This window comes from Augochlora pura, chromosome 1, assembly GCF_028453695.1.
Source record: "Augochlora pura isolate Apur16 chromosome 1, APUR_v2.2.1, whole genome shotgun sequence".
NCBI lineage: Eukaryota > Metazoa > Arthropoda > Insecta > Hymenoptera > Halictidae > Augochlora > Augochlora pura.
The window spans coordinates 7,672,505-7,699,054 of record NC_135772.1 but is presented as its reverse complement, the minus strand read 5'-3'; the positions used below and the strand labels follow the sequence as shown (position 1 = coordinate 7,699,054).

The window sequence follows — 26,550 nt, the reverse complement described above, 5'->3', positions numbered from 1 at the left end:
CCCGCGGGGCCTGTGTTATCGCCTCGGCAGGATGACCAGCCCGCGGTATCAAATATTAAACCTACTTGCACCGGCAGCCTATCCTCGACAAGGTATCCAAACCTTCCCTCCGACCCGATCCTCCGGCTACCCCTCATCCTCGGACCACCACCGACTCGCCACCACTGTCTGCCATCAAAACCTACGCCTAGTAGGTTTACTGCCGCGTCTCGATCTCTCCGGTTTCTCTCCGTGATGCTTAGGCTGTTCCCGCGCTCCTCGCCGGATAACGGGGCCTGGTGATCCTTCCCGAGAACGAACGGTTTCGGTTTCCACCCCCGGGGGCCAAATTGATTCTTCGAGGTCGAGGAAGAATGCTAACACGACCTCAGGATTTTTTGAGTTTTCGATGCTACGAAGAGAAAAAGGAGAACTTGACAAAGTCCCGAAAGTGACCGCTTTCGCTGAGGATTAATACGATGACTGCTGCATCGATGATCATTGGTGTCGCACGACATTGGATCTGCACTGGATGTAGAAAGTATTAATACATACCAATTAATTTTAAGCAAGACTTTGTGAAATCATTGTTTATTAACTAATTTTCTATACATAATGAAACATTCTGAAATATTTATAGAGGAACTTGCAAAATTAACAAAAAAGAGAAAAAAAATAGACGGAGGTGTACAAGCAAATAGTATTCATACAGTGCCCACCCCTAGGGCGCTGTAGGTACAGTAGAGTCACCTTTATCTGAGGATTTTTTTTGCAATGTCCTGGTAACTCAAAAAATTTTATTCAAATTTTCTACTAACTGACAATGTATCCAAATAGTACAATGATTCGGATACCAGAATATTGTAAAAATGAATGTTTGGATAAAGGAGTTTCTACTGTATTAAAAAGGAGATTAGAGGTCTGCTTCAGGTCTGTGCATTTTGAAATCATGCAAGAAAGGATAAGTGCTAATGACATTTTCTAACCTTCCTTTAAAAATGCTACGATTAAGAGTGAAACTATACCGAGGTTCTACTACACCCAAGGCTAACCCTTAAGTCGTGCTAGTTACAGAGATGTCATTATTTTTGTAAACGTTAACCATGACAGTGGCGTTCAGAATTTCTAACTACGATCGTCGAAACTTCGGACGAAAACGTGCTGAAACTGCGAAAGAAGAACGGAAACTTATGATCAACATTCGATGTATAAGATTAGCATGTCACTGATTGTAACTACACTTTGATTTATTATACATAGTATAATTGATATGTATGGATTATGAAAAAATTACAAAATAACTCAAGAAGTGGACGTTTACAGAAAATTAATCATTACACTGGCCGAGTTGTTACAAACAGTTGAAACATCTTAAAAATAATTTAACTACTGATGCATCTATTAGTACTTTATGACGGACACGTGGCTCGTAGAAAATATTTTGTAAATAACAGAATTTTCTGTAATAAAAAGAAAAGATTAGAATTCGCAAATAATATCATTACACCAATGGAGTACTATTGTAGAATAAAGTGATCTTTACAGACGAAATTAAAAATTAATATTTTTGGGTCGGATGATCACTGTACTGTTTGAAGAAAAAAAATGCAAAAATTGCGACTAGAAAACTTATAATTTACTGCGAAACGCGAAGAAGGTCTCATAATTATTTGGAACAGCGTGAATCCAGCTGGCAAATTACAATTTATCGATAGAATAATCAACTACAGAATTTATATTGATATTTTAAAACACGATCTTTTTTCCAGGAACAATTAAACTGAGATATTAAAGATAATTCCTTTTTCATGCATGATAACGATCCAAAGCATTCTGCGTACAATAGTAGAATGTGGATACTGCATAATATACCCGCGCACCTCGAAACTCTTCCGCAATCTCCCGACATCAACCCTATAGAACACTTGTGGGACTACTTGGACCGTCAGATCAGAAAACATGAAATTTCTTCCAAAGAAAGCTTCAGAAATGCTCTCGCGGAGGAATGGAACAAGATCCTGCTACGCGTTACATCGAATTTAGTTAATTCAATGCGTAAAATTATGCATAATTGTTTACTTTAATTTTTTGTCTATCATATTAATTTCAATTGTGTTCTTTGGGAGAATTTTTTAATATTCTAAAACTGATATTTTTCAATATTTTAAAACCAATACATATTGCTTACACATTATCGTCTACGCTTTGTCTTTTCTTGTTAATTTTGCTAGTTATACAAATAGCAAATTCTTCTTTGTATCTCTTCTATAAATATCCCAAAATACTTACTTACTCACTATTTATATGAAATTAATAAACAATTTTTTTTTTTAACAACTAAGTTTTTAAATTAAATTACTCATTTTGCAGATGGTTAATTGACATTTAACACATTCCGTGCCACGTGTACCATCGATGGTACATGCTTGCATGTTTATTTAATGGGCTACGAAATAGTTTATAACAAATCTAGAATTAAAAAATTAATTTCTACCACAAGAATGGATGGTAATGAATTTATTTTATTATTATATACGATTATTAATAATTACAGATAATATTGAAAGTTTTGTGAAGACTGAAGAGTCGAGAAAAAATAGCTCGGCATAGAACGTGTTAATATACGTTATCTCAAAATCATTTCTTTATTATTAATGATCTATCGAGGCCAATAGAATCGCAATCATTATATTTCTTCTATATTAAAGATCAACAATCTCATGACACTTATCAAAATTTGAATAAACCGTATGTTACATGCAGATGAGAAGAACGTTATAAACATTGAATTCATGGAAATAATGTGAAAAGAGAAGTATATTTATTACAAAAACGTGGCGTAGTTCCAATAACATGGAGTGAGTCAAAACTGGAATGCATACATATAATTAGGTTGACTACTACTGCATGCAAACTGTATATTATAGCTTTGATCAAGGGTTACAATTACGTTAGTGGAGCTGACCAGCGCAGTTGCTTAAAAATGGGGTAAATGAAAAGCAACCGGAAACAGGACCCTAATATATTATTTACCGGTATGTAATAATACATGTTGTTCCTATGATACAGTGAAGGGTAAAACTAAAACGGGTACACATGAGCACCTATTGAATCCTGAATGTCTAGCATGTTTCAAAACGTCTGTATAGAATTTTAACAAAATTATTTTTCTTAAATTGGCAAACTCAAAATTTGTACTACGACCTAAATGATAAGAAAACATTCCAATAATTAGTTAATTTACTAATAATTAGTTAATTACTTCATAATGCCTTCAGCTCATTTCTATATTTTTCTAACCAAACATGAGGAACGTTGTTCAAAAAATTGATAGACAGCTATTTCAAACCTCGTAAATTCTAATATATTACCACAAATCAAAATATTAATAAGATATTTATTTCTATTATTAATCTGTTGTACTTATTCAAGGTATGTGTATTAGTGTTAACTGCTTTTTCATATTATAGTGACAAAATTTTTATGAAAGACTTTTTTTGCACTAAGAATTTCAGCAAAATGAGATATTGCAAGTAAAACCAACAATGTAATGTGTTACCACTATTGACTAACGCATATCTGCAAGCGTGTCCTTTTTCGTAATCATACAGATGGCACCACATGATAGTATATCTATCATACCCAAATTCTAATTAAAATACAACTTATTAGACTTTCCGTAACTAAATAATTTTCATCCTAGTTCTATTTGCGAATTTTGCCTTAAATAATATCACCTACCGTGGTACAGTACGACTGCTATACTCGAAATTTGCAATGAATTATTTACTAAGATATTCGTAGAAAATGTTGAATTTTATAATTAATTTTACAGACCATAAGATCAAAAAAATGTAATTCCTTCATTAGTAGGTTTATTAAGTAGGAAACACAATAAAGCTATTAATCTCGGTTGCAGCATTTGCTTAATTGCAGTTTGCATATTTATACATGCTATAAATGCAAAAACCTCGTAGCTTATTCATGTGTAATTTGATAAGTCTTTTCATTCGCAATACTCTTTTCTTCAGTTGGCCTGCTTTTATTCCAAATAAAATTAACATTCAGAATTAAACCACATTTATTTCTCGAGATTACGAAGTTTATTAGCGACCTTCTCGTACGCCAGTGATATTAATAAAGACGTGAAAAGATCGTGTAATTCAATAATTTCTGTAAAATGTTACTCTTTTTATCTTTTAGTGTTAGTATGAGATATTTATTATATTATAGATACTTGTTTATCCTTCATTACTTTTACACGATTCGAAGGGTACGCGACCCGAGAGAGACCTGAGCAGCCTTAGTTACCATGAAACCCGTTTATACTGCGATATGAATGTTTAAACAAACGGAATGCTTAATTATCTCACACGTAATTGTACTCTTCTCTGAAACTGCGGTGAAGGTGCTAAGAAAATATATGGACTCGAGAATTAGATAAATGGGACAATGACACCACTTTCATCTTAATTACTACCGATCAACTACACCATAATATATTAGGTTATTATCGATATCTGTCAAAGTATCGATGAAACAACTTCAGATTTATGCTCGTTGGAAAGGTGACATTTCGAACTACAAAAATCCTTTTTCTATTTTTTGTTTTGTTCATTCGGTTGCGAGCTACAGGGTGTTCGAAATGGAAGTGAACATAGAGAAAATTCGGTACATTTTACAATTTTTCTTCGATAAAGGTGAAAATGTAAGCCAAGCGGCTGAAATTGTGAATGGTGTTTATGGTCCCGATACTGTAACAGCCAATTACGCGCCATTTTGGTTTCATCGATTCCATTCAGGTATTTTTGATGTTAAAGATGCGTTTCGTACGGGTAGGCCTGCCGTAGAAAATGTTGACAAAATCACAGAAATAATCGAAGTTGACCGGCATGTTAGCAGTCGTAGCATCACCCGGAAGCTAAAGATCGACCATGAAACGGTTTTAAACCATTTGCACAAAGCTGGATTTAAAAAGAAGCTCAACGTTTGGGTCTCACATCAATTAATGAATTTCCATCTGTGATGTCTTGGCCTAACAGAATGAGATCAACCCATTCCTTGAACGCATGGTGACTGGGGATGAGAAATGGATCACATACGACAACATTGTGCGAAAACGTTCAGGGTCAAAGCCTGGTGAAGCAGGTCAGACGGTGGCCAAACCAGGACTAACAGCCAAGAAGGTTCTGCTGTGCATTTGGTGGGACTGGAAAGGAATCATTTATTATGAGTTGCTTCCATATGTTATCTGTAAATTCCGTATGTATCTAAATTTGGATCTCTACTGTCAACAACTGGACCGTTTGAAGCTAGCGATTGACCAGAAACGGCCAGAATTGGCCAGCAGGAGAGGTGTTGCGTGCCATCAAGACAACGCCAAGCCCCACACGTCTATAGCGACTCGTTAGAAAATTCAGGAGCTTGGCTGGGACGTTTTGATGTATCTACCATATAGTCCAGACCTGGCACCAAGCGATTACCATGTTTATCTTGCATTGCAAAACTTTCTTAGTGATAAGAAATTGGCATCGAGAGAAGATTTTGAAAGTCGATTACAAGAGTTTTTCGCTAATAGGGGCCAAGACTTCTACGAGAGAGGCATTATGAAGGTACCTTTAAAATGGCAACAAATTATAGAACAACACGGTGCATATTTGACCTATATCGGACAATTGGAAACATGTTAACACGTTGACGACGGCGCCGATTTTCAGAGTTCTTTCCGTGGGGCGGCCCTCGAATTCACGGTCTGCTCCATGGGGCGGCGCGCGCCTCAGATTACGCTGTTCGATACGATTTCTGCGCTATAATAATCACTACGCGATGTTTATAGATCTCGACGAGCTAAAAACGAATTTGAAATCAGTTTTTGTCTATCATCCTCAGTATTTTGAGGAAATCGATTTTGAAAAAAATCGCAATCTTTCAACTTTGACCTCAATTTATTACAAATCTACGAAAGCTATACGATTTCTGTTAGATTCAGTGAATTCCCTAGACTTCAACTAATACATTGATATGCTACAGTTTTTAAGATCAATTTGCATATACTTGTAAATGTTAAATAAACCTGACGGGACCAGTTTTAGCCCTAATTTTGGAATACTTTATTTAATTTTACTCAAACAGTAGAGGTCTGACGCGATTCTCACCATCGCACGCAATTCTGTGAACATTTGTGATACAATAAAAATTAATAAAAAATTTCTCCCACCACAGGCAAAACGGAAACAGCAACGGGTTGTGTTCATGTGTTTTAAAAATTGGAGCGGCGTTAGATTTTTAAAGTGAACGGATAAAAGGCCAGTATGCATGCTAGGCACTTCCGAAAACCACAAATGTGTGATTGTTCAGGGTAGAAATAATAAATTAAAGCCGGACATAATATTCCTTTATAACGAAGCTAAGAAAGGGGTTCACCTATCGGATCAGATGACTTCTTATTATAGTTGCCTACGCAGAACGGTAAAGTGGTATAGAAAAATAGCAATCGAATTAGTGTGCGGGACTTGTCTCGTCAATGCTTTGTACATATTAGGTTGGTGCATATGAAATGTCGGATTTTTCAGATGCAAACGTTTGTCTTCCGGTTTTCGTTATACTTTTGTTTTTGTCATAACCTCTTTTAGAGTCGTACTTTCGATTGCCAAAGTCACATTTCAACAAAGAAGATTTTCTCGAAAATGTTCCCTTTTGTCATTTTATTTGAATTTTGTACCGATACGAATTCAAACGATATTCGTATAATTTTTTTGTATGAGTATAAACTTGGTAATAATGCTGCAAAAGCTGTACGCAACATAAATCAAGCTTTTGGGGAGAATACAGTTAATGATCGAAAAGTGCAACGTTGGTTTGAAAAATTTAGATCTGGTGATTTTTCACTGCAAAATGATCCGCGTGGGAGACCCAAAACGTCTATGAAAAATGATGATCTGAAGGCATTGGTGGAAGCGGATCCAACTATATCCACGAGGGAACTGGCTACTAAAATGAAAGTTGACCATACAACAATATTGCGACATCTTTCTGAAATTGGCAAGGTGAAGAAAATAGATAAGTGGGTACCGCACGAACTAACCGAGCGTAATAAGCTGGATCGGTTAAATGTATGCTCATCGTTACTATCCCGATTTCATCGAGAGCCATTTTTCGATCGGTTTATTACCTGTGATGAGAAATGGGTTCTGTACGACAACAGGAAAAGGTGTGCTCGGTGGCTTGATAGGGATGAGGTTTGTACCCATACTCCAAGGCCATCGCTTCATCCACGGAAGATTTTAATCACAGTTTGGTGGAATGCGACTGGGGTAATTCATTACTCGTTCCTTCGAACTGGGGATACAATTACGTCCGAAAAGTACTGTCAGTACATTGATTAGACGCATAAAAAATTGAAAATTATACGCCCAACATTGTTAATCGAATCATGGGCCACTACTTCTCCATACCAATGCTCGGCCGCATACTTCGCACAAAACAATTGCGAAATTAAATAAATTGAAATATGAAGTTTTGCAGCACCCAGCCTATTCACCGGATCTCTCGCCAACCGACTTTCATTTTTTTAAACATTTAGAACTGTTTATACGAGCTAAACACTATGAAAATGAAGACAGTTTGAAAAATTCGATATCAGAGTTTATTGATTCTAAAGATCAGAATTTTTTTGAGACAGGCATCTATGCTTTAAAGTCTCGTTAGGAAAAGTGTATTGAAGCGAATGGAGCATATTTTGATTGAATAAACAGCTTTTGAAAAAAGATATGCAGTTTTATATATTCACTTAAAAATCCGACATTTCATATGCACCAACCTAATACATAGAAAACGGGGTACCAAATGTATGAAAAATTTTAAAATTCCGCGAAAAAATGATCGATTACCTCCTCAGTAAAGTATAACCCCTAAATGTACAATCTGAAACTGAAGCAGTGCCCAAACAACGTAGACATTTTCTACATACGTTCCAAACCCCCGCGAGAATAACGAGACAGCGATGTAAAGAATGCTATAAACGTATGTCTAGAATAAAAGGTATGCAGTATGCCGCGAATAAGGCGAAAAAAGTGAAAACATATTGTAACCTATGTAAGGGCCAACCGGCACTCTGCCCACCATGTTTTAAAAAATTACATAAAAAAAATTAAATCATTATTTTATGTTTATAATATTGAACTGTTATGTTTTCATATAGAATTATTATGTTTTTGAAAAGAGAATTGAAAAATAAACCTATTTTGTACGGTGATGCACGCCGCTCCACGGAACAAACGCGTGTGCCCCATCCGTGATGCACGCCGGCGTCAACGTGTTCAAAGTTCACGTAAAAATAATGGATTTCTGTAAAATAGGATTTTCTACTTACTATTAAAAATTGTGAGTTTAAAATTTTTTTACGAAAATCCTATTAAGAATATACTAGCATTTGCACACAATAATAGAAATCCCTTGCTATTGCTAAAATAAGTATATTATAAACGTTTCTATGATGGTAGGACATCCATTTTCTTCTGGTAACAATTACATCGTAGTGCCTACTATTTTTCACATACGTCATCTACTATACCAAAAGTAGTTTTCAATAATTCGTGTTATTACAAATTCTAATAATAAGAATGCCAGTAATCCAATTTTAAGTATTAAAAAGTTCTAACAAGCATTCTCGGAAAGATTCGTTAACCATAGAACGATACTATCCCATTTGCAATATTAGTGACATTATGGGAACAAAATATTCGTATATTTTCAATAGCTAATACCTAGAACATTCTTCAACCTTCTCTAGACATTCCATTTTTATTTTTCTTGTAGTCTTCGAAAATCTAAAATTTCTGATCAAGAACTTAGTAAATTCTCGTTTTTTCACATAGTAAGTTCTTAATTCTCCAGTAACATAATCTACTAATTCCTTTCTTATTATCATATAGAAAAAAATTCTCAATATTGTTCTTGCTGAGTATAGCACAATAACAAGAACAATAGAAAGATTGCTTGCGAGCAGTCACATTTTATGTAAACATAGTGATCTTTTCATTTGAAATTCTTTTATTTGAAATTCTACTACAAGATTTCCGCCTACATCGTTTTAGTAGATAATGTAAATCTATGAAGTGTTAACAAAGAGAAAACAAGTTATCTCATAAAATATTTTCAGATCGTAAATTTAAATAAATATGAACAGAGTAATAAAACCCTAAACCACGAAATCTGATATTGCAAATTGTACAATTTAAAGAGATTTAAATTGACTAGACTTCTCCATGAGTTTGGTTTCCAACTACCTCCAAATACAGTAACGATCATCCATTCCTAAAAGATCTATGTATTCAGTTGTTTTACAAGATTCTTGCATTCGTGGGTTTATTCCGGCGAAGCTAAGTAAACCCATAAAGATTTAAAAATCATAATAAATAAAAAAGAGATAAGTCGTCGACCGTAAACAAAACAAAAATTCCACGGTGTCGCCGGTAACCCCAGGGCATCGTTCCAGAGTTAAACCTACTCAAATAATAACTCAAGAAAGACAAAAACTCCGCAACCTCCCGCAGGAGCTCGATACCGTCAGGCTGATAAATATTCCACAAACGCCATCGATTTTCGGTCATCAAGATCCACAGAATTGCAGATGTAATAGGACCCGAGAAAAATTGGTTCAGAAAACATCGTGTACCGAAATGCCGGTCGTTGGCGTCCATATAATCATCCGGCAGCTGGGTCGTTGCAAATCTATGAAAACCCATGGCCAGGTTCCATCCCCGATACCGTGCAATATTAATAAACCGTACAAATCACCGTGGCTCAATTCCACGGTTAAATCCAGGAGCATAGGCCATAGATTACAGCAATTGAGGCCGGAAAGTAGAAGCAGAGCGGACGAGCGGCAGGAGGCGGGAAAGGAGAATGAGCTGAAGGAAAAAGGGGATAGCAGACTCCGCGGTGGTGGCACGAAGAAGGGTAGCTTGCTCGGCTGAAGTCGGGAATAAGGAGGAAGAGTCTAGCTGGTTCGGAACACGAAAAGAATCCACGGGAGAAAACGGGCAGATCGTGGGGCGGTCGGAACACGCCGAGAGGAAACGTAGGACCACGTTTCACCATACAATACACACACATACACACACACAGAGAGAGAAACACAAACATACGTGCAAACACATGAACCCGTTGCGGAGCGCGAACGCGAGCGCGATCGCGTGTTCGCGGCTACCCATACATCCTATCCCCGTGGCACACGGAACCCTCGTGCTTTCACACGCACGTGCACACAGACCCCGACACAGTCACACCGACGCATAGATTGCATACTTATGCCGGCACTGTGCACATAAAGTTAGGGCGGCGCGCGCTCTCCTTCGCTGCCGCACAAGAATAAGAAACACGGTAGCATACATAAACAAGGAGGTTGGGGATGCAGCAATTTAAAACGTACCCCGGAATTCCTCCCAGCGGGGTCGTAGAGCGGCCCTCTATATTACGAATTCCTCCCTTCCACTGAAGCCCCCCCCCCCCCCGCCGCCCTAGCCGATGCCACCTTTGCTTCTTCTCGTCCCTCCGCCAGTGTCCTCTTGCATCTTACCTACAATTTCGGTCGTATAAAGTGGGTCTATGAGCACGACCGGCCGTGTATTAGGGAACACCTATGCTGGAAATCGAGAACAAACCGCTCAGAAAAGTAGGTTTGGTAATGTGCAATCCGCATGTATAGGGCTGCCAGTTTTCGGCCCGTTCGATGCCGCTTGCTAAGCTGACGAGCCGACCTCGCGCAATCTCTGTGAGGAAGCGTTCAATCAAAGTTCAAGGTGAATGCGATAGCTGGCAGAACTTCCTGCACGCGTGTTAAAAATAATGTAAAAACTGCGTTGTCCGAACTGAGCAGAAAAATATCAATGATCGGATAATGAAACTATTAGGCTTAGGTGCAGTGTAATTAACCTTACGACCAGTCGACATGATGTCAAGTGAAATATCTTGAATAGTAGTTCTCTTTTTAACTCGATTTGTGAAAACAAGTATTTTGGTAACCTAATATATTTTTAGATGCTGTAGACACGATATTAATTAACCATTTGAACTATAATTGCAAACGTTGGATAAACGATGAAAACGATGCCTATATACAAGATGATATATTATTTCAACTACAATATACCAACTAGCTTATTTTATTTAAAATCTTTAATAAAGTTTTGAAATTGAATATTCAATTGCAACGAACAGATTGCGACTTTAATTCCTTGCACTATAATGTTCCTCATAGTTGCCCTTAACTATTTATTTAATAGAATAAGGCAACTATTGTTTCTCGTATGGCTTCATTTCATTTGATTTTCATGTATAGAATTTAAGAACAGAAGAATCAAATTTTGTCTCGACTTGCAAGACACGAATAACATTTGTGTTTAATAAATTCTCTAAAAGATCTTCATCACGAATTACTTGTGGCGCAATCGATTAAAAAGAATGCGAAATAAATAAGAAGTTTTAAGAAGTTTTAAAGTTCGAGTCGTGGATACTTAATCAGCCAGGGTGGAGAATTTCCGGCCGTAGGGCCGAAGTTCGAACCATTCCGGGTTAATACCTATTATGCAGATCAGCGCAGCGAATGCGCGGCTAAATCAACGAACGTTAACAATGGAGAATTTGCAAGTTGCTTCATCGGTATGAATCGAGTGATTGGGTGTTTGAACGGCGGTGTCGCCTCGGGCAGCTCTGTTTGCTGGCATAAGGGAGTTGAGCCGAGCGGAGCCGCGTTCTCCGCTGAGTCAGGGGAGTTCAATTGGTGGCGGCAATCCTAGTAATGTACCCGTGGGGCACTGTCAAAGTGCTTTCCAGAAGAGAACGATGTTGCATTCAGCATTCGGAAAGTTCATTCTTGCTGGAAGTGCCGCCATGCGTCCAAATAGCTGCACTCCTCTGGCGAACCTTCCTCTCGATTGGAGCTTCTTCGATTTCTTCCGGCGTACACTCGGATATTTTAGCAATCTAGAGAAACTCGATTCAGCTTGGGCAATCATCTTATAGCGCGAACGAAAGTGTTGCAAATTGCTAGTCGATTGTTCGTCTTCCGTAAATTCTGGCAAACGTTCTTGGAAAATCTGTGTGTTTCCAGGAGAAGCGAATACGTTGTTCGGAATGATGATCTTGATAACATACTTCAAGGTCATTCAAATTGGTGAACATTTCATTGTTCGTTCTCAATAATTACCAAAAATTGTTCAATTGTTTTGATCGTGAGTATAATTTTTCTCATGACTGTAGCTACTTTAATCATTATCTCGAAGAGCAAGATTTGTGCCGGTAACGTGTTTGCGTTTAATTTAATACAGGAATAAAGAAAGTAACCGCGAATCTTTCAGTCGATTCAAAAGTATCGAATAACCTTCACGTTTTATAAATACATCGAAATGATCCTCCGTTTGAATAAACACAATTTTTTAAATATCTTTGCATGAATAATTTACTATTCATTATAAAATATTTATTATTCACTATAGGTGTTTATTATTCACTGCATTAAACAGATTAAAACAGGAAGAGGACGGTAAATTGTTTATCGATATCGTTAATTTATGTAAAAATAATAATCCGTACTCAAATATTAAACTACAGAGAAATTGTGACGAGTTATCAAAAAATGATACTTTGAACGTCAAATTAGCTTTCCATTGGATGATGCGTATGCTCTTATCACAAAGTGTCAAAGAGTCGAATGAAAATTACAGTAGCAACTACAAAAAAAAGTGAAAGATTTCGATTTCAACGAAATGGAGTCGAGCGCAGAGACAGCAGAAAATCAAGTTGTTCCCTTCGCAACGCATACCCGCGCGATATTTAATCACGCATGCGTCTAGAAATCAGATTAATGAGCAACAGTGCAGGACAACTGGCGTATATCCAATAGTTCCTCAGTCTTTTCACACCTCCATGTTCAGGGACTTAAGTTTAAAAACCGGCGGCTAAATAATATATATCACAGCGGCAACAGCGGGCGGTAAAACAGTTATAAAAACGCCGGCAACTACGTTAAGATCAATTATTTAAGATGTACAGCTCCGTAAAGAGAGTGTAGACCAGTCGTAAAGGGGGCGGAAGAAAGTAACGCTTCTAGGACGAACCGGAAGGGTAGGGAAGAGAAGGAGGCCATCTCGGGAGTTATAAAGGTTGCAGTTAAAAGTTGTTTGAATTATCAAGGGACTGACTGCTTCGAGACGATGGTAACCGTTATTTTTCAGATGCAACATATTGGAATTTCTGCACGTTGCATGGCGACACTTCCAAAACCGGAGGCTAACTGTAATCTTACGAAGAAAATTTTTGATAACAGTTTAATTAGATCTGCAAAAGTAGTCTATTTTATCTGTGAACGAAGAGAATTAGTAAATCGTAAAACACTTCGACGACAGAGTTGATGCGAATGAGCACTTGTACATCATAAAATGCATCGGGTTGAGTAATATTGAAACATTGTTCCTGGTACCTTATCACTGAAAAAAGAGGGAAAGAAGGCCTGTATTTTTCATACATTAATGCGAAAATAACGTTACAATTTCGAACGAAAATTTGTAGATTGAATGCAAAACATGATAAGCATTTAAAGAATTTAAAAAATCTATCGCATGATGCCGAATTTATAGAATTTATTAGAAAAAGAAATATATGTCTATCTAGCTCTTGTTTGTTACAATTAATAGAGGCAATTTTTATTTTGCACAAAAGTCCGCTAATATAATCTGATGACATTAATTTTATAATATAATCATAATAGTGCTGCCATATAAATACACGAATAAAAAGTTATTAGGCATATAATATTTTATGGTGTATGTTGCAATACATTATTATTAGAGGTTTAGTATTGTTTTTTGTTTTCAACACGTTGTATTTCGCAAAACTAGCGATTTTTGCGATTACATCTTACGTTACCAAATTCATACTGTAGAACGACAAACGCGTCGATTCACGGCGAGTCTTATCGTATTAGTCGTTTTAAATAGAAAGAAAGTAAAGCAATGCCACGTACAGCTTCAGAATTTCACGAAGAACTTACAGCGGATGACAATGATTTCGACATTATAATAGTAGGGGCAGGATTGAGTGGTCTTATGTGTGCGTATAACATCCTAAAAAGACAAACTGGGTTAGATGTACTAATCATCGAGGCAAATAGTATGTATTCGTAGAAATAACGAATCAGTAATTACGTTAAGTATTTCAACTGTGTACAATATTGAAATATAGAAGATGTAGGAGGGCGCATACTGAAAGACTTCAGTAATACTTATTATGCTAATTCACTGCAAGAGCATGTAACTAAATTGGTGAAAATTCTTAAAATAAACATCCACAAAGCACAAGATATTGGTGTTAAGGAAAAAATACTCTTTACGAAATGTGGACCTTACGAGAAGTTGCCTAGGTTTTTCGGAGCAGACGTCCATCATTTTCTTCACTTAGTAAAACGAATAAGATTTATTATTTTATCATTTTGGTATAAAGCGTAACAATCGATAATGTTTGTGTAACCGTGTGAACATTTTACTAGTAAAATCTTGTCCTTTTGTTCGATATCGATGCTGAGAAAGATTATAAAGGAAACGTTTACTCAACTTACAAGCTCGAAAGAAAGTTAAGATTTAAACGGTCGAGACCGCAGTTGACATTCTGCCAGCTTTCTCAATAAACCAATAAATGTCAGAACCACTCGGCGTCGCTCAGATGTTGGCTTTGCTGCGAATCAGTTACGAGAAATAAGCCGTTTACTTCAGAAAAAATAGACGGGCTGGGATTGAATTAGCGAAAACTTGTGTGAATTAGGCCGGAGAACAGTGGCCCAAAGTAGTATTTACGGATGAGACTAAATGGATTTGAATCCGACGGCAAAAGATACGTTAGACGTCGAATTGGAGAGAAGTATCGACGAAATTGTATTAAGGCGACGGCAAAAGGGGATGGTGGATCAGTGATTGTCTGATGTGTAATATCTATAAATGGTGTTCGCTCAATTCGGCGAATAGAAGGAAATCTAGACAGTTATATTTACACAGATATTGTATGACAGATATTATGATGAGATATAGAAACGTGTGCACCAAATCAGTAAATCTACCAAGCAAATACTTAGATTAACTAAAATCTAAGTCGTTGAACATATTTTATCAGAATGGATCAAATATTTGTCATAATAGATGATTTTGAAACCCGTCGAAATATCGTGGATCGATGTAGAACAATTAATACAACAGCAAAAGACTGCCAAATATAAATTAATTACGCTTACCTGAAGTATAGTGTTTGTGTGGGATAACTGATCAGATTTCTGTGCTAGGTTGAGAAGAAAGCTTTGGATGAAAAGTTTACCAATTACGCTAGTCACGAAGACTCGAAACTGCTTGCAAAAACGAGCGCTGAAGACTTTTTACGTAGAAATATTTACATTCCGTACTCACGTACGTTGTGTCGCGCATTTGTCTGCAGCTTGTGTGGTAAACATCTAAATGTAATTAATAAAATTATTCGAATCTTTTTCTAAATCGGTTCCCAGTTTTTCTTTTTTATATTTTCTAAAATCTTTCACTAGTTGGATAAACAAACACTATTCACTATTTCATGTACTGTTTATGGTATTTCTAAAAATTATAGGAAAATTTTACGTAGATCAAAAAATCAAATCTGAAACCTCAACTAGTAATCTAACATTTCCATATCTGACACGATTTTAAGATATCTTTACTATCATTAAACCTTTATTATTTTAATTATAATAGATTTTTGGTCTAAATTTAATTTATAACAGACTTTTGGTATAAATTCAAGTTATTCCTTTTTATATAAATTGTAATAAACCATTTACAGCCACGAGAAATCTAAATGAAGTTTCATCTCTTTGGTTCTTCGTTATGCTAAACGGATCGCAAGGTTTTTTCAACCGTCTGAAATTCACCATAGGAGATGAAAATCGATTTTTCATACAAGTATGTAGGCGCGTGGGCGTGTGTGTGTGTGTGTAATTAGCGTATCGTATACATTAGATTAACGTTTCTGTCATTACATATTTTGCGTAGGATGGTATGATCAGAATTGTGCAAGAACTATTAAAAAAAATTGAGTATGAAGGTGGAACAATTAGATACTTGGAACCTGTTAAGAAAATCAGATTTAATGATGATCGTGCATATGTGCAAACGGAGAAGAAAAGTTTCAAGTAATTCCCCTTTACATGACAATCTATTATAAACACAATTTTAAAAGACAATACAATGTACACTTACAGAACTTACGTGACTTATACATAATTCAAACATTATGGTATTATCATTTTCGATCAAGACATTTCATGTAATTGCGATCAAACTTGAACCACAAACGGCGGGCCTATTTGATCGTTCAATTGTAAATGCTTTTGCAGGTGTGCATTCGTAATTGTGGCAGTGCCACCACCAATGGATGACATTGTTTTCGAATCACCGCTAAAATATACCTTAGATACACAAAATCTGTACGTCCCATGCGAAAACGTATTTTTCAAGATTACTTATAACTCGTCACCGTGGTGCAACGATCGTGCGAAAGATATTTTAACTACGTGGGATACTAGTACCGAGTTGAACGCAGCTTACAACACGACATACAGTAACACGAGAGCATTCGTAATTTCGGGATTTCTTGCTCAGTCGAATTCGACACAAACTCACAATAAAGGATTATTTGATACGCTGAACGAATGCTTCGGCACCAGTGAAGCTGCTCAATACCTTCAGTACAAATTATGGAATCCAGTCTTGTCACATCAACAAACAATAATTAGCAGTCCTATGAGTGTCATGAAACCAGCCCCGCTCGTAAAACATGTCCATTTCGCAGGTGTTTCGAATGGAAGGTACAAACTGAAAATATTTAAAAATTGAAGCTACAAATCTAGTAAAAGAATATGCAAAATTCGAGGGAAGAATTTTAATAAATGTTTCTCTACCTTCGGTATAAGAAAGTTGAAATTGTTGTTTAGGATTTTCCTTGCTTCGAGCGAAAATGCTATTAAGTGGCCGGGAACTATAAATGGATGCATTGAGATCGGTGAAATCACTGCCTATGCAATCCTTTCTAGAATTAGACCCCAGGCTCTCACTCCTCAGGAAATACATATTAACACGTAAGTGTTTGCAATTAATGTACTACTTTTACTCATAATTTTACAGTTCGGTAACTTCAATGACGTAAAATGCATATTTCGCCCGATTTAAATTAGACAAAGGTCAAGAATGAAGAGACAACAGACTTCATTCAACATGTGCGTGATGCAGTACTTGGGAATTGTACTAAATGTTACAATTTTTCTTTCGTTTCTTAAAGCTTCTTATAAACATAACTGATTACTTTTGATAAATGTAAGTATACGAAAAGAATTAGGGTTGCTACGATTAGAAAGATTTACCCCCCACGAAATTCAAACATAAATGGAAAATAGAAAACTCGAACTAATGAAATTATTTCTAAGTGAAATAAAGTACAAGTAATTCTGACCAACCAAATACAATTACTTATATAATCGTATTCTCTGCAATATCTTTATATGCAATACTATGAAAGAGCACAAACTCCAATATTGCCAGAAGCAAAAATAAAAATAATGGCAACTTTTCGAAATAATTTTTTATATGTGTGTCGAATACATATTTCTACATGTGTAGGTGGTAAAATAGTGCAGTAGGTCAATGTAAGCTGGAAAGTCCAGAAATGTTTTCCACTGTTAAGTACTCGTTGCTCGGTTGCTCGTTTACAAGCGTTTTTAGTACTTCCTCTGTGGTAGAAAGTACAGCCTGTATCTGTAAAGGTAAGGTAAGTCTCGTCATATGTATGTATGTACATAAAACTCTACCATCTGTTCCATTGTTAATCATTAGGATCAACATTTCCGATGTATCTGAAACACTACAAAACACAGTCTTATATTAAACATATATAACATATATGTTTAACACATATATACATATTTTTATATTATACGGAGTATAAGTAAATTTATTGACCAAATTTTATACTTCTTTTTTATGATAAAATCTTTTTATTAAAATAATCTATAATCATACTTGAGAATGTATTAGTTTATAAAGATAAAGAAAATTTTCAAAATTCAGCTTCCCTTTTAACTGAATCTAATACGAAAACAAATCCTGAATAATTGCTAGGTCGTATAAGTAAACATATAGGTACTGAATCCGGTCTATCAGAACAGAAATCAGTATCACGCATTGTGTGACGCAGTCTTTCGTCCTTGCTCTTCCAGTTTACATATAAATACAAGTGTTTCACTGTTCAAAATTTTATAAAATTTTAACGGTTACAGTGCCATTGTGTTACTCGAAATTATTCACACTAGAACCATCGTCCCATTCGTAAGTAATTCTAAATTAATTTCCCATTAGGCTAATATCATTTATTGAGTTTGTATTCATACAAAACTTGAGAATACCGCATTCTGATAATTGAGAATTAATTTATAGCGTATTGTTTTCTTTGGGGCATACGATTTAATACAAATAAATGCAATATAAATATTAATTAATTCAAATGTTACTAAGTAAACTGAAGTGCATTTACACCAAATAAAGATTACTCGTGCAATAAATGAAAGTTTATAATGTATATTATTGTATGCTATAAATGTCGTAGATATATTGTAAAATGAAATAATAATTAAAGTTTACTGAAATACGACCGATTAATATCTTGTTGAATTAACTGATTCATAAAGATTAATTAATATTTAGGAATAAGCGGCACTACAATGTTTGAAAACGACAGCAGTGATGATGATACTGGCTTACTCACGCCGATATTTCTCAGGAGAGGATCTCGGTGCAGTCGAAGAACGCCAGGACCAGGTATATAAAATTATACCTTATATTATCAAGGTAGTATCTAAAACATCGGGGGTATAAAAACTAAATGATTCGCAACGCGAACGCATCAAAATCTCATAAATTTATTATGATAATCATTAAATTTATAGGATCATGATAAGAAGTTTATTTTTTATTTTGAAAACTTTATTGCTTCTGAGCTGGAATTATTGTTAAAGCAAACTGTAGTTTGGTAGTCTCTAAGGGTACTGATCTTGTGGAATATCGGAACGCATACAAAATATAAAAATATATTAGACGGTACAAGACAATTCTTATTAGTTAAATTGTATGCTGAGTACTTATTTATTAAATTAAATAGAATTTTCTTTTTCACATATTTTTTTTAATAATTATCTGTTTTCCCATAGGGACTCCGTCTTCCATATGTAGCTCAGTAGTTCTGGGTCAGATTCCAGAAGATGTACTTCGTGTATGGAGTCAATTACCACCAGCTATACGTTTAGATCCTAGTTTAGCAGCCTTTCAAAGAGAATACAACAGATTCCATCAAATCGGAGAAGGAAGGTTCATGTCTCCAGAGAAACAATTATTATGCAATGATCGCTGTCGGAAGTTGCGATATTTGAAAATCTCTGTTTAAAAAAGAACTAGAATAAAAATAACTATTGCAATTTTTCTAATTCAAAAATTTATTGATTTTCCGAAATTAATTATTAATTTATTATACATTTTAATATCAGTTTAATATTTTAATATTTTTTTAGTAGATGTTCTGATGGTGCAAATAGAGATTGCCTCGTAGTAAATATGTCTGTGGAAACGCAGCCCGTATTACCTAAAATGTAAGTTATACCATTATTTAGGAAACAAATAAAATGAGTGTTCACAGTTCGGTAGCACAGAATACTATTAGACATTAGTTTACCTAATAGTTATATTAGATATTACCTCAATTTCTTTACAATAAAATTGTTACTATCAAATATATTGATAATATAGAAAAATTAATAAATCAATATAAGGATTTATTACAATCTAACATTTATCGTACATAAAACACATTTGATAGTTGCTTTGTTCTGCACGTAAATTACGGTATTAAAAATGGAGAAAAAATTGCTTAAGCAGCAGATATATAGTTTGTATGTATGTAATGCTCTTCACTATTGATTCACAAAGTATTAATATATTAATAATATATAACAAATGTTAATATATTCCAGCTTCTGCGATGAAGATACAAATCAAGATGACACGAACGAGAATGAAGAAGGTATACAGAAGCCATTTTATCGTTACATAAAGTTAACAATACTCTTCTGTTGTTGGCTAATATTCACGGTGAGTTTATCTATCATATTTCTTTACAACTAATTAAAATCTACTTAGATGTTGTTACTCAAATGTATGATTTTGTAAATCTAAGAACTTAGAAAACTGCAGGAGCTACCATGTTGATTTTTAACCCCTTGCATTACGATTTCTTTCATAACAACGTTTATTAGCATATTTTGGTCCTTAATAATTTTGCAATTCTCGTTGTTAGATTTTGATAATAATGATTTTTAGATTTAAATAATAAAAGAATCAAATTTTGCAGCGATTCGGTAGAAATTAATAACATTCATATGCAAGGGTTAAACATAAATGATAGCCTATTAGAGTGTCATCTTACATTTGTGTATTTTATAATTGCAGTTAGTATTGATGATCAAAAGCGAAAAAATTGAAACGATGCATCAAATTTCTATACCGAAGGGTCAAATCAGAAGTATCCTTTTTTCCTATTAAATAAGTTTACATTTTTATTTAATTATTATTTTCAAAGACTGGATAATATATTGATTTTATCATAACATGGTAATTAACACTCAGACTGCGGTTATTGGGTCATGTTGGCCGAGTGTATTTAAATCTTCACTGAATTTTCGGCAATTAAATAATATAAATTGCTATTACTACACTATAAACAACAGAAGAACTAACAAGAATGAAATATCGACAAATATAAGTTATGGAAAATCGTAGAATTCTAAAAATGTTACTCCATACGAGGACTAAAGTCTATTTTTAATATATTTATATTGCAGTCTAAAAATAAATGTCTTACTGTCGTCATTGATACGTTCCTCAAGCTTTCGTAGATTATAAATTGCACGGAGATATTTCCAGTAAACAGATCAATGTGATTATCGAAGGTTCGCTATTGCCACCAGCTAAGCTACCGAGTCATGTGAATATATCTGAAAGATATTTAACGTTGTGGCTGGAGTTAACAGAAATGAAAACAAATACCACTAACATCTCATCAAGCGATTTTCCTAATTACATTAAGGTAATATGTCTTGAAGAAAATCATATTTAAAATTATAGATAATATTGCACCAATTTCCTACTAAAAAATCGAAGGAACTATATCACGATATCCACGACTTAATGCAAATATTGAATTAAAGTATGAGAACCATACGTATTTTTATTTACACTTAATTGGGTATTTAAATTCTTTGTACGTGATCAATAGAAAAATGTCAGCGACGTATGGACGTTACCAGTGCTGCCAGAAAATCTGATAGATATATTTCCTGGACAGAGACATCACAAGATTTTCGGACTTGAAAATGTTGATATAAGGTATTCTAATTGTCATCTGTTTGCATTTTTCTTATTCAATATGTGTAGTATAGACAATTCGGAATACTATTTAAAAAAGATTGCGCGTGTAACAAACCATGGTTCATAACCCAATGAAATAGCACTTAAATATTTATATCATAATTTTTAGTACACTGGAAGACGGTGTGTTATCAATTAATCTGCAGACGAACTTGGAATCCAGTATGGCTGTGTCCCTAAGTTACGATGTGTCATTGATAGACAAAAGTATCGGTGTAGCATATGCTGCAATGGTTTTAGTAGCACTATATGTATTAATAATATTTGAGGTAATCAACATATGTATCTTGAATATGTTTTTGAAAATTATGCAACAAAAATATCAGGTAGCTATGAAAATCACCGACTAGGAAATATCGAAAATGTATTAATTACTTTTTTACCGAAATGTTCCATGAAATTAATTATTGTTATGTATGTTATCAACAGCATAGTATTCGAGAGTACATGCACAAACATAAAGCTAACTAATATTTTGCCTATAAATTTGAATAAACATATTACTTAAGAAAACGTTTAACTGAAATTGATATGCTGCTTCTCTTTTTCATTGATTTTAGGTTGTACATAGAACCCTCGCTGCCATGTTAGCGTCCACGATGTCAATTGCAATATTGGCTGCTTTAAATGAGGTATATTGTAGATGATTTTAGTTAAAATTACATTCAACTTTTTCATTGATATCTTTTTCAAAGCTTTTGCTGCATTCTGATGAAATTTGATATTTACTCCTATACTCGAAAATACATTCCTATCTATGAAATATTTATGAAATATGACCAATCGAAAAGTGAAATTACTTTCAATTGCAGAGACCAACAATGGGTGAACTAATTTCGTGGATAGACGTTGATACATTAATGTTATTATTTTCTATGATGGTACTTGTTGCCGTCATCGCTGAAACCGGCTTATTTGACTGGATGGCAGTCTTTGCTTACAAGGTACAGCTCATTGTCGAGATTATGTTTAATGAATATATTTTTGCAGTCTACGTCGTCTAGACTTTACATATGTGAATAATAATCATTACTCATACATATAAATTTGCAACATTGTTTATAAATATTATTTATTATTATTCGGAGTTTATAAATGACAGACCGACTTATCGTTAAACTAGATTTTTAATTATGAGGAAAATCGCCAAACATAAATACATATTTCTACAGTCGACTATTATCGTAACATTTTATGCTTTTTTCACAGATAACAGGAGGAAAAGTATGGCCACTTGTGAGTACATTATGTTTCTTCACAACATTATTTTCATCATTCTTAGATAACGTTACAACAGTCCTCTTAATGACACCGGTAACCATCAGATTATGTGAGGTAATGGAATTAAACCCAGTCCCAATATTAATAGCAATGGTGGTTTTCTCTAACATTGGTGGCGCATTGACACCCGTAGGCGACCCGCCGAATGTAATTATTGCATCAAATCGTGATGTTATAAACAATGTAAGTATTACGTAATAATAATGATAAGAATTTCTGTGTATTAAAGAATACTGTTTACTCGATTCAACCTTATTATCTTTTTACGATACATTTTGCTTTCATCATTTAGGGTATCGATTTTAATACATTTACGATACACATGAGCATTGGAGTAATATTAGTAATAATTGCAGTCTACGCTCAACTACGTTATATTTTTCGAGATGTGACAGTTCTCAGATTCGACGAACCGCAAGATGTACAAGTATGTGTAACTTCTCTTAATACAATTATCAAATTAACATATTTTAATTTCGAACCCTTAATTCATATATTATATCAAAAATTGCCATTAATTTATTATGTATATATTTAATAAGAAGTCACTTATAGCTTATAGTATTTGATAATGAAACAGTCTTTTTATTATTATAAATGAAAACTATGGTAGTATGTGTAGTATGTGTAATTAACTTCGAATTAACTTAAACCATACTTCATTGAAACAGCTGCAGAGTAAATCGCAATTATCGATATTAAGTAATGATATAAAACAAGGACAAAAGATTTATTTGAAAACTTGTCTGTCTTCATCGTAGGAGTTGAGACATGAAATTGCTATTTGGCAACGGGCGGCTGCAAGTCTGTCGAGTTACAGTAAAGACGAAAACTTAGTCAGAGAAACTTTACTAAAAAAAGTTCAACGGTTACTCTCTCAATTAAAGAAAAAAGTACTCACTGGCAGCGTTGCACTTAAGAGATACGAAACTACCCTGGAAGAGCTACAAGAAAAAGTGAATAACAATTCTATACAGTTTTATAACATCGTTCAACTGAAATTCTTTATCTTACGAAGAATCTGGACTTAACCCCATGCCATAATTTTGTTACGCATGGATGTTATTCCATTCTTTTAAGCAGGTTTAAAATTCTGTTTTCTTGACGTCAATATTTCCTTTTCTTTTGAGAATATCTCTTTCTTCTACTTGCTTTATGAAAAAATTGGTTCGGCAAGGGGTTAAATGAAACTTCAATTTCTTCGTAAATAGTTTCAGTAAATTATTAGTAAAATCAAGCATTACAGAAATTTGCATGTGACCATTTTATGAAGATATAAGTAACGTAATCGTTAATGTGATAAATACTGAAATTAATTTCGAGATCACACGAATATTGATTTTCGATAAAATGGTAGACATTAATTTACGATCATACGAAGATCGTAAATACTTTCCACTGCTATTACTGTAACACTGAACTCTGGGTTCCTTCGATAAGCATAGTTACTTGCTATTACTTCGGTTTACTTACTTAGCAAGAAAGTTACCTCTTTCCTTCATTCACTGTGTCATTGGAAAGTTCTGACCGGTAATGTATAAAATATTGCATGGTATATATATACGTACGGTTTAAATCCACATTAGTCCCCCACTTTCGCAACTTATTTTGTCCCTTGGTGTCAAATTGATGCGATGAAGGATCAATATGATAGTAGTAATCAATATTTTCGCTACGCTAATTTATTCCATGTTGTATATTATCTCATTGTCTCAAATGTTGATGTCTATTGGAACAGTTATTACAATTAGTGTAGTTAATTCGCTGTGCGAAAAAGTTACATTTATTTCAAATTGATAAGTCTTGAATTAAATAAGAATAATTTTATTTCACTTTACAGTATCCCATTCGGGATAAATGGCTACTGGCGAAGTCTGGATTCTCGTTAATATTCGTGATCGTTATGTTCTTTCTACACAGTATTCCGGAACTGCATTTGTCTTTAGGCTGGATCACATTAGTTGGTGTTCTTTTACTGTTAATTATAGCTGATACTCAAGATATTGATGGACTTATGGCTCGAGTAGAATGGACCACCTTGCTGTTTTTTGCATCATTATTCATTTTAATGGAGGTATTATATAATGACTAATTTAGCAATTTATTTCGGAAACTTGATTACCGCTTCAATGTTGATGTTTATCATTATTTATTATGTGTATATTATGATGTTTATTTAGAAATGTAATCATTAAACTTCTTTTTGCATCTTCTTCTTAACTTTTCAGATACTGTTTACTACTTATATTCATAATATGTTTGATTATATTACAGGCACTTTCTCGTTTAGGTCTTATGGATTGGATAGGAAAGCAAACAGAAAATATTATTCTATCAGTGAACGAATCATCACGATTAGCAGTCGCTATACTATTAATACTTTGGGTGTCAGCTATCGCGAGTGCATTTGTTGACAACGTACCTTTATCAACTATGATGATAAGAATTGTAACTAATTTAGCACGAAACAGTGAACTTGGATTACCATTACAGCCCTTGGTCTGGGCATTAGCGTTTGGAGCTTGTATGGGAGGTAAGGGAATTTTTTGGAAGAACTTCTGGAACATTGTTTAAACATGATTCAAATCATTGCTTAATGATTATCTTAATAACATCAAAGAATAGAAATATGTGCTCACATAACGAAAGAATACTATTTCATTATTCTTGTGCACGGGTTGAAGAATTAATCAATTTATTAATAACATTTTACTACCCTTGTTTCACTTTTAATAAATCGTGATTTATTGAATTGTTCGGAAAGTCGTTTAGTTTTTCACGAGAAAATGAAAGACAATTTTTTAATTACTAAAATAAGAAGAAAAATATGCTCATGCAAGTTTTGTATTTTATTGGTAAAATTTATAATCAAGTACTTTTCAAATAACCCTGTAATACGAATTGTTTTTTGAAAAACGAAACAACTTCTCGAACAATCCTATAATTAACTCTTTGCACTACGATTTCTTTCACTGTTACGTTGATTAGTATTTGTTTGTCACTAACGAATTCTCATATGAGAAAGAATATCTCCATTTATTGCCTTCACTATAATGTTTAAATAATTATAATAGAAAAGTAGAATTTTATTTCGACTCAAACGAACTATCATCATCTATATTTAGTAGATTATGTTCAAAATCATCATAAAGTATCTGACACGTTGATAATGATGATATTACTATAATGTTATTATGTGGTTGAACGGATTAATATTTGTAGGAAATGGAACTCTTATTGGAGCAAGTTCCAACGTAGTTTGCGTGGGTATTGCTGAACAACATGGATACAAATTTTCTTTTATGCAATTCTTCAAGTAAGTTTCTTCCATTTTACTATCTAGAAGTTGAAAATCGTCGAAATTAGTATTCATTCTTCGTATCAACAAAATTAACAAATAGTTTTCAATGTATTTCTTTTAGAGTCGGCTTTCCAGTCATGTTAACCAGTACTATAACAATAACTATGTACTTAATGATCGCTCACGTCCTTTTTGGTTGGAATGGCTAATGAACATAGTATAATCTTTTCTAAGATAATTTTACAATTATATTTATAATAATCATTATTATAATAATTACTATATTTATTAATTTAAATCAAGAAGAATTGTTAATTGTAACAATATGCATGCAAGAAAAAGTCTTTTTTAACAATTTTATTACAATGTATAGAGAATTATTATCTGTATTGTTATTTGGTTGATTATGAAAAGACTTTTAAGATAACTAAATACATTTTATTGTACAAA

The 26,550-nt window shown here is 34.2% G+C and overlaps 1 protein-coding gene across 1 annotated transcript; it reads left to right on the top strand.

Annotated features, from left to right (window-relative positions):
• The first annotated feature begins 465 nt into the window (after positions 1-465).
• Positions 466-26,430, top strand: LOC144478995 (P protein). Its single transcript, XM_078197430.1, has 18 exons — positions 466-520; positions 18,747-18,860; positions 19,250-19,406; positions 19,607-19,684; positions 20,066-20,183; positions 20,541-20,613; positions 20,987-21,177; positions 21,367-21,476; positions 21,628-21,787; positions 22,079-22,150; positions 22,331-22,462; positions 22,728-22,982; positions 23,092-23,226; positions 23,561-23,755; positions 24,640-24,873; positions 25,074-25,332; positions 26,022-26,115; positions 26,222-26,430. Exons 2-18 carry the CDS (start codon positions 18,764-18,766, stop codon positions 26,307-26,309), a joined length of 2,448 nt encoding a protein of 815 aa, XP_078053556.1. The 5' UTR covers positions 466-520; positions 18,747-18,763; the 3' UTR covers positions 26,310-26,430.
• Positions 26,431-26,550: the final 120 nt, after the last annotated feature.